We start from the raw sequence: 9,594 nt of genomic DNA, 5'->3' as shown, positions 1-9,594 counted from the left end.
TGCTAGTAGTTACTGCCTTCTTTATAAAATCCCCTTTTGATTCATTAAGTCGGGTTTTCATCAACGCTGCGGCGGTGAACTCATTCCCAGAAAGCATTTTACTCACGTATGCTGGTACAGTTAGCTAATTTCAGTTGAAGAGGTGGCTCTACGATCACATGACTTGTGAATGCAAAACAAAATAAGCGATTTCTCTGCCAATAGAAATCACAAATTAAATTACGAAATGTGTGTGTTTATGCGCATCATGCATATGTTCTGGTGGGTCTGTACAAAATAACAGTGAATTTTATCGGCTTTGGGGTATTTAATGCACAAGGTCATTTGCAGACCTACACAAGATTGCCATGATCGTGCTGCACTTTAGGAAGAAGTCACATGTAGCAATGTCCTCAACTTTGCTCTTTAATTTCACTCCTTTTTTACATAATTCATTGTGTAGAGTGAAATGCGGCACCATCAGTCGACCAAAACATCCAGCAGATCCGCCACCGGTGGGGGTGTTGGTGGCGTTGCAACGGACACGTCATCGGTCAGTCCGAACACCTCCAACGAGAATCTCTTGACAGTGCGAATTCGGCCGAGTCCAGAGGGCCAATACGGCTTTAACGTGTGTGGTGGGGTTGATTACAAAAGACCTGTCATCGTGAGCCGAGTTGGTGACAACTTGCCTGCTGGTGCTGCCTCTCCTCGTCTGCATCGTGGCGATCAGATCATCCGTATCAATGATCGGGACATCTCCGGCTATACTCAAGAACAGGTCAGTTAAGGAAAAGACAGAAGATGTATATTATGTGGTTGCTTATTGAAAACTATTATTGTGAGTAGGGGAGTGAATTATGCTAGTTGGTTGGTGACTTTTAGCATAGGGAACAAAAACCAGAGCCACTTTTTTTCCTACTGCCCTACCTTATTTACCCACACTTCCGGGTATTCATTTGGATCCTTTAGCATACAAATCCTTCGTATTACGGCTGAGCCATTCTTGGGTAGTGGGTGGGAAGACTCGTTCCTTGTTTGTAACTTTGGATCTACTGGGCGTTCCACAGGCTGGTTGGAAATAGGCGGAAATGACTCCCAACTTTGAAAGCACTTACTGTTGAGCGACTGCGTTGATGAGTTTTACATCTTCGGTACTTACGTAGATTGAAGTTTTCCACGGCTAAGAGTTCTGCATCTTCTTTTTTGATAAGGTACTTAGTTTAGGCACCCTAAATATGCAGTTGGATGGATGGGAAAAAACCTGCATTTTGCTTGCTATCCCATGTGGAGGAACTGTTTACGGAGTGAGGCGGATTGGATTGCTCCCAAACAAAAAAATCTGTGCTTTGGCTATTATTAGTCATAACAAGGTATACTTTACACGCTCTATAACAATGGTACCTTGACATCATAGGTTTCGCACCCCAATGACAACAAGTCCCGGCATGACCTGAACAACCATTGTTTTCCAAAAATTGTATCTCCTAGTTGATTCTGTTAAAGTGAGCAACAATTTCTCCTTCCAGAATTGTGAATAATTTCTTACAATAATGTTTCCGACTCTCTTTGCTGTAGTATTTTAACCTGTATTTTCACATATTCCTGATTTTACAAAAACACACTTACTTTACACATGCCTAGGCTGTCAAATTTGACATTTCTACTTGCAATTTCTTCTCTCTTCTTTTCAAAACGTAGGTGATCAATTCCATCCAGAAGGCTGCTAAAAGTCGTACGGGTTATTTGGAGCTGGTTGTGAAACCTGATGGTGAGTAAATTGATAGTCCATCGTACCCGCTTCTATGCGATAATGTAACACCGTTTTAATAATGTATTTTTCAAAAAAAAAAACTTTTTTTACTGTACCTTGGAAGCAGACTGGTGGGATTCGGCTCTAGTAAACAGCATCTTCTCTGAATAGGCCAACTGATTTCTGTCCTTTGTTTTTTTTTCCTGGTTAAAGCTATGTGAAATAGTTAGCCTGACTAAACACCCCCCAAGTTACTCCCCACTCTTTCATCACAATACATCGGAGAGATTCATTTTCGCACTCTTTCTATTTCTTGGTGCATTAAAGCAGTCCTCCTAATTTAATCCACAAGTATGAGTATTTTGTATTGTACTGTGAATAAAGAAATGCGAGTCATCCTCCATCCTCCGGGATATTTTGCCAAGTGACGATTATCACTCTTTTTCGAGTATCAAATAATCACATATCATGTCCATAGTGGGGAAATGAAAGTGGGATGAAGTTAAAAGTTGCCAGAGCTGGACCTCCTGCTTCTGGAAACAAAGTGTCACTGCTAATGATCATCTATTGCGAGTCTCCACAATGAATGCCTTTGAAAAAAAGTATCCTGTCAATGACATCAGAATTACTACCCTTTTTGTGCGGGTTCACCATTGCTGTCACTGATGTAGCATTTGAATTATCTTTGAACACACGGATAAGGCACACAGGTCTGGAAGTAGGTTTATTGCAATTGTACACAAGGGTTGGAAAGTGGATGACAATACTGGTATGGTGGCCGTACGTGTGTGCTTGGGCTGATAGTCTAAGGAGGAAGAGGAGGAAAAGAATGTCTAATTGTGTTTGCTCTGTAAATAAGCAAATTACCTGGAGGACGATGTGATGGACGATCAGACGACTGACAGTGAAGATGCACCACCACGTCCACCCAAGGCTAGCGCCACGGAAACACCTGCTGGCATGTGGCTGCCATCCAACTCCTCCTCCCAACGTCTCGATGTGTCACCTTCCAATCACCATTATCGCCGTTGCCAATCACAACAACCACAACATCAGCAGCAATTTCAAATGGGACCGCCTACATCACTTCCCAAACCGCGAATCAACAGCTACGGCACTGTCCGCGATAAATCGACCTCTGGAATGGGCCTGAGGAAAGCCCTAACCTCGGGCACAGAGTCATTGTACCTCTCCATAAGAGACATTGAAAATGGATTGGCTGATGGTTCGCTTGTTCGAAAATTTGAGGTGAGTGTGGTGTTGGATTTTACCCGGAAAAATTTCGTCTCGAAGTTAACGAAAAGCGTAGGACACATCAGTCCTCAAGTCTGTTTGTTATCGATGTGGAGGAGTTAGTTCAGCGTTGTCCTATTGGAGAGGTCTTTACACATTTGCTAACCGAGGTTCAGGTGAATGTCCCAATTGCGGTGTCACCTATATGTGACCCTAGTAGCCAATGTATTACGCTGTTATGAACTTCTCCCACATTCTTATCTTACACTTTAACGATTTAAGCTTACAACTTAATAACTTGTGTCACGGTAATACATAAAACCGAAACATTGAAAAGGAGAAACAAACGGAAACTTACCTATCCATTACTTGCCTTTGTTTTTCTCGTGTAGAAATTGGAACAAGGTGACCCACATGCCACAACACTTGACGCCCAAACAAATGGCCGCAAAAATCGCTACCGTGATATCTCTCCCTGTAAGTCACTCCCGTTTTTGTGTCATCGAAGGTTGCAGGGGTCAGTGACCCTCTGCAGTTTAACAAATTCCTGAACACCGAATGACAAAAGGAAGTAATATGAGCTCCCACTTACTCTGAGAAGCTGTGCAAAATTTCTCCCTCAACATTTTTGGCCTACTAATTGCAGATGATCACACTCGAGTGAAAATTTTGGGCGCAGACGGCGATTACATAAACGCGAGCTTTATTGAGGTAGGTTGGAGGAGGCATTACAATGCTAATGGAGTGTGTAAGGGATAATAAATGGTTTGTTTTCCCCTTTTTATTGCAGATGACGATTCCCAAAGCGGTGTTGCGAAAATACATCGCCTCGCAGGGCCCCTTGAAGACCACCTGCGCTGACTTTTGGCAGATGTGCTGGGAGCATGACAGTGAACTCATTGTGATGCTCACTGATGTGGGAGAACAGGGCAGAGTAAGGGGATGTGGGAATTTTAAAGATTATGTTTACCTCATTTGGCATCGTTTTTGACAAATAATCCTTCTACGCCAATTTTATCAAAAGAGTTCAATTGTTTGCACACGATTATCTTGAGCTCCGAACTTACTCAAGACGTTCAAGCTAGACCGGGACTTCATTCCTGGGATCACTTCCATAGAAAATACCTGGGCGCCGAATTCGGCACGGCTGAACTATCCTAAGATAACCTGGTTTACTTTAACAGCAGTACTAAAAGCTGTTCAAACTTTTTCAAGAACGTATGTTTATCTGAGTGCTCATCCCGGTTTCATAGAAAAGATTCCTCTGTATCGAATACAACTGCTCGATAGGTTGGGAGTCAATCAGGCGTCCAAACTTCCGCGCTGTAGGCTTGAAACAAAGCCACGATAACAGGAATCGTCACCAGTAGTCACAAAGTCAACCGATATCAAATGTTTCACCACTGAGCGCCTCATCACTAAACCTTCGTTTTTGGTGACGAGAACCTTGCCCCAACACACAATACGAAGTTGCTTGAAGTGGATTGTGCTGACGCAAATGCAACTTATGAGCCGAACAGAAAGAGCACATAGATGGCACTTACTATCGCGTTTATTATCGCTGTAAACCGGTGAAGTGAAAACTATGGTTTGACCTGAACACCACTTTCTTGTTTTTGCTAGCACCAACTCATTTTATTGCAGTCTTTCAGTTTTGTTTCACGGAATAGTAGATTGCGACCTCATGTGCCAGTTTTACTGGAGCTGGAAGGGATTCTATTGGAGTGACTGAGTTATTCTTTCTTCACTCGCTCTATCAGGAGAAGTGTCACAAATACTGGCCAAACGAAAACGAGACATTTGAGTTCGCTTGGATTCATCCGAAATCCTCTAAAATCTCCACCTCCCCGTCGGACAAATGCATTCAACTGCGAGTTTCCAACATTAAAGAAGAGGAGAAGGGAAACACAGCTTACAGGGAGTTCCAGGTGCAGAGAAGTGTCACTACGATTAAAGACGCTACCACCGCGGGCTTGTCTCTCAAACCCAATAAAACGAACACCATCAGCTTCTCCAGGGAGAAGGGACCCTCCGTATTAAACGGAGCGGAGGTGCGTCGAATTGTCCAGCTGCAGTATATCAGATGGCCCGACCATGGGGTGCCCAGCAACTGTACCGACCTGATTGCTTTTGTTGAACGGATGCGGGAACTGCGTGATCGTGGCAAGTCTACCTGCGCCGTCGTCCACTGCTCCGCCGGCATTGGGCGCACCGGCGTGGTTATTCTCCTCGACACGGCCATGGACATGATTCGCGCCCAATCACCGGTCAGACCAATTGAAATGGTCAGAGAGATGCGCATGTTCCGAAAAAGGCTCGTTCAAACGCCGGTGAGGAAGCAATTTTGTCTTTTTCTATTAAAATACTTTTAAGTAGGCTATTCTCAAAGTGTTTTTTTGATCATCCAGGCCCAATTCCAATTTGTATGCGAGGCTATCGTGAAGTACCATTCCGGTAAGTTAAACTTCTCTGCTTTTTCGACTTTTTCACTCATTATTAACCTTTTCAAATTCTATTTAGACACTATGCTCAAACGATCTCCAATAAAGAAGAGCTGACGAGACAGGTGAGTTGATAAAACCGGGGAGGAAAATCGCAGGCGTGTTTGGTGCTCTTAATGGCGTTGTTTTGTACTGATTTTTAGATTAACAGAAGAAGCGAGAACTCTCGTGTATAGTCATTGATGCATATCCCCCCAACTTTGTGTATATTGTTGCTGGAAAAATCTCACCACCCACACTCCCAATCTGTACATCTTACCCTTGAGAACTCGCACAAGAATACTAACCAGCGGAGTCTTTCAAAACGAACTTAACCAAGGCTGCCTTTGAAAGAGACAGAGATGTGACTATCCACTTATTCTCCCCTTCCTCCTCCCCGTCAAAACTGGCTGTGCAAATACCCAAGTGTCCTTTTTCGATTTGAGTGAACCGCTGTCCGCCAGCTTAAGCCTGCCCTCTACCCTTCGCTCCTTTTAACACCAATTGTCGATTTGTCCCAACTTCAAATATATAGATTTAGGAAGAAAACTTTGCTTTTTGCGTGGTTCTGTTACCGAGCTCACCTGCCATCACAAATCATGAACAATCCACTCACGGTCAGCGTGCTTAAGTACTGATCCCAGTTTTAAATGAAAGCTGGACAATTCGTAAATGCACCGAACAAACCAAAATTATCAAATAGAAACTTGTAAAGGGACGCTGACAAAGCAGCCCCACCATCATGAAGTGTCTATTTGGCACAAATATTGAGGAGGTAGGAGCGAATAAACATGAAAAGCAAGTAACCAGCTCGTTTATTTAAAATGCATTTATGGAGTAGATTACTAAAATAATGAAATCAATTTAGACCTGTCCCAAAAACACCACCAGGTCCAATCACTTCCGGCAAGAACAGCAACACAATCTTGGAAAGTTGTGTGGATAGTAGACAAAAAAACCAAAAGCGGGCAAACTACTATAGAACAGTTCCAACTATGAAATTCAAACAAGCTTCTTTTGGGTGTTTTAGTCAAACACAATCCTGAGGGCGTCAACAAAAGCAGAATTGGAGTAGGATAAGAACCATTACCACGGAACGGGGACTATGCTATAAGTATCGGAACCAAGACAACAAGCGCCATCGATAATGTATTGGTTCAAATGTCCAGGATGCGCATGGCAACAGTAAAAAGCATAAACTACAGGGAAATTTGGGTATACATAACTTTGATGCGACTACTTTCGGTACCACATCTGCTGAGTCTTCATGTACTTGATCTTCTTCTGCAATTGCAGGACCGAGTACAACAGCGCTTCAGCGGTAGGTGGACAACCTGGAAAATAATGCCAGGAAATAATTCATTGTAGTTGCTAGCTAGCTAGCACCACAATGATGAAAAAACAGTCAAAAAATAATAATAATCGAGATTCATAAGCAACTTCTAACAAGTTGAGGCAATTCGAAGAATGACCAAAAGAATTTCGGTCTCACCAGGAACAAAAATATCGACTGGGATGATACGATCACAACCGCGAACAACACTATAGCTATAGTGGTAGTAGCCACCACCATTTGCGCAAGATCCCATAGAAATCGCCCACTTTGGATGAGGCATCTGATCCCAGATACGGCGAAGAGCAGGAGCCATTTTATTCGTCAGGGTGCCGGCAACGATCATTAGATCGCAGTGACGCGGACTCGCTCGAAAGACTACACCGAAACGGTCCATATCGTATCGAGGAGCAGCCATGTGCATCATCTCAATGGCACAGCAGGCTAAACCGAAGGTAACCGGCCAAATAGAATTCTAAAAGGGATTGCTTTTAATAAAAGTGTTTACCTTGCGACCCCAGTTGATTAAGTCATCGAGACGGGCGAGAGCATACTCAACTTTGTTAGAGGGGGTCACTCGAAATGGACTATATGGCTTATACTTGCTAACTTCTTCATAAGGATGGTCTGGTTTGGGTGCACTAAAAGCACGTAAAGTACAGAACAAACCCTACGGCTGCTTCAAGCTTTCCGGTACGGTAGATTTTGAAGAACTGTACAAAGTACAGGGGGAACAAAGCTTTGGCACACAGACACATCTGGCCGTCCGCGCCAAGGAGAGCATCACTATACGCCTTAACAGCGCCGCTTCTAAATAGAGCGCCCCACAAAATGGGCACATAAACAAATTGTCGAGTTAATAATTTGATGTTCTTCAGAAACACTTTAGAGGTATTTTGCAAAAATCGACTGAATCACAAAAAATAAAATCCTTGTTTAAAATGAAACAAGTATTGTGAAGATTACTTATTATATTTGTTATTGACAAAATTATATGAATGCATTTTAATAGGTAGCCCTATATTTTTATTCTGATAGGCAACTCACGGCACGCATAAGCATTCAACACCTTTTAATTTTTTATAATAATCTACAAGCTTTCCTTCTTAGAAGACACAGTTGAGCATCGAAAATCCGAATGCAGTCTAACTTAGATAGCTAAGATTCAAGTCCAGTAATACATTGCATCTGATTCTTATTAAAAGCATGAGAAAAATTTAACGATACTAGATTCCGCGATTATTTTAATTAATACGTCGAGATTGCGTCCTTATCTCGACTATTTTAGTTACAGATTTGGTCTTATTAAATATGCTTTGTCAGTTTTAAGCGAACAGAATATTTGTGACAGTACCAAAAGTTAGTTTTTCTTTGGCGAAGATTGAATACTAAAAAGTGTATGGATTTCAGTCTGAATACTTTGATTTTCTGCTCAGTCTTGCCTGGATATCGTGTTCCTGTAATTTGTATATTCTCTACCCGTCCATAAATAATAATCTGATAGCCATATAGCTAAAGATAGATTGTCCAAAAAAGCCCAACTTCGGTCGTGTTATAGCCGAAAAGTACTCGATACCTACCACAGTAAATCTATTTTATTTGGAACTCGTACGATATTTCCTTAAATAACCCCCAAAATATAGTTCATTCTTAGATTGTTTTCCTAAAATATTTCGGTTTTCTTCATTCAATCGGTATTGTATCTTTTGCGTTCTATCTTTCTAGACAATTTCTTCGTGGGACAATACCATTGTGCGAAAACTTTTGTCCGTTTATGCTCCATATCTGAAACGGCTGTAGTTGTATTAATTGCAGAATCCATCCGGGAAATTAGGCTCATTTTTGAAGTCTGTGGGTATATATGAAAAAAAAAATGGTGTGTAGACCCCCGAATTTTCCATTAATTTAGCAAACTTTGTGTTTGATATTTCCGCAGACCTTGCGTAAGCGTCTTCGACATCTAACCTGAGACTGACGTCAGCAGCGTAAACGAGTGGTGCTGCACATTGCCTGGAATTCCAAAACCCTGTGCAGGCTGATACGAGACCGACATCAGCAGTGTAGCCTTGGTCACGCAACTAATTGCGTCTAGTCTTCTCATTTAGGCAAATATTGGTGCATGCCTAGCAAATTAACAAATTATTAGACAGTAACAATCCCTCGTAGAAAAGGATTTGAATAAGTTCTTCAAGTTTTTGCCTTTGGCGATATCTTACGATATGGTTTGACAAATTATTTGGCAATTATTCACACACAGATAAGTAAGTATCCAATTTCAGCAGGTTTTTGTTTCACTGTGATTCACATCCATCTCAGCTTATCTACAGACCCGATCTTCAAGAATGAACACTGGTTAACCTATCCACTACGTCACAGTAGACAGAAGGAGCGGGAAATTTTGCAGGGAAAAAAGTTGAATTTATAAACTCGTAAAAGGCCAAGTCCCACAGGATATGGACATTGAAATATGAATGGGAAAACAACTCAACAGGGGCTTGTTTTACTCACACATCTATCAATTATTGTTCGGCAAACGTGGACACAAATGTAGACGACAAGCATTTCCGGTTAGGAGGAGTCAATTCAATGCATAAATTACAAATGGCCAAATTGCACTGGAGAGGCAAATGAAATAGAACTGTAATATGTCTATATAGGGAAAAGTTAAATTTAAGGTTGCATTGGAAAGGGACCCTAATTTTCAAAAATTTTGTGTAAAATTAGGAAAAAATAGAGTCATAACGGTCCACATTTTATAGACCACGTTAAAAATTCAGTAGAACAGTAAAACTGAAGGTGCCATCCTCCGCAAAACA

The 9,594-nt window shown here is 41.8% G+C and overlaps 3 protein-coding genes across 3 annotated transcripts in view; 1 reads left to right on the top strand and 2 right to left on the bottom strand. All coding sequences in view use genetic code 11, as the record gives it.

The window, feature by feature from the left end:
• Positions 1 to 448: 448 nt before the first annotated feature.
• On the top strand, positions 449 to 5,523 carry EGR_10296 (Tyrosine-protein phosphatase non-receptor type 4; the record flags this gene model as incomplete). Its single annotated transcript, XM_024499545.1, has 9 exons — positions 449 to 760; positions 1,681 to 1,750; positions 2,592 to 2,980; positions 3,358 to 3,442; positions 3,612 to 3,676; positions 3,756 to 3,899; positions 4,726 to 5,295; positions 5,374 to 5,419; positions 5,486 to 5,523. The coding sequence occupies 9 exons, from the start codon at positions 449 to 451 to the stop codon at positions 5,521 to 5,523; spliced, it is 1,719 nt and encodes a 572-aa protein (XP_024346049.1).
• A 1,158-nt stretch (positions 5,524 to 6,681) lies between these two features.
• On the bottom strand, positions 6,682 to 7,562 carry EGR_10295 (putative NADH dehydrogenase [ubiquinone] iron-sulfur protein; the record flags this gene model as incomplete). Its single annotated transcript, XM_024499544.1, has 4 exons — positions 6,682 to 6,779; positions 6,938 to 7,253; positions 7,287 to 7,419; positions 7,453 to 7,562. The coding sequence occupies 4 exons, from the start codon at positions 7,560 to 7,562 to the stop codon at positions 6,682 to 6,684; spliced, it is 657 nt and encodes a 218-aa protein (XP_024346048.1).
• A 90-nt stretch (positions 7,563 to 7,652) lies between these two features.
• The window catches only part of EGR_10294 (hypothetical protein), a gene marked incomplete at both ends in the record, with an annotated part of 5,380 nt that continues 3,438 nt past the window's right edge, over positions 7,653 to 9,594 (bottom strand). Inside the window, 2 exons of the mRNA XM_024499543.1 lie at positions 7,653 to 7,743; positions 8,527 to 8,627. Coding sequence (XP_024346047.1) covers positions 7,653 to 7,743; positions 8,527 to 8,627 — 192 coding nt within the window. The remainder of the gene's footprint in view (positions 7,744 to 8,526; positions 8,628 to 9,594) is intronic.

This window comes from Echinococcus granulosus (genome assembly GCF_000524195.1).
Source record: "Echinococcus granulosus chromosome Unknown EG_S00206, whole genome shotgun sequence".
In the NCBI taxonomy this organism is placed as follows: Eukaryota; Metazoa; Platyhelminthes; class Cestoda; order Cyclophyllidea; family Taeniidae; genus Echinococcus; species Echinococcus granulosus.
This window is presented reverse-complemented; position numbering and strand designations above follow the sequence as displayed.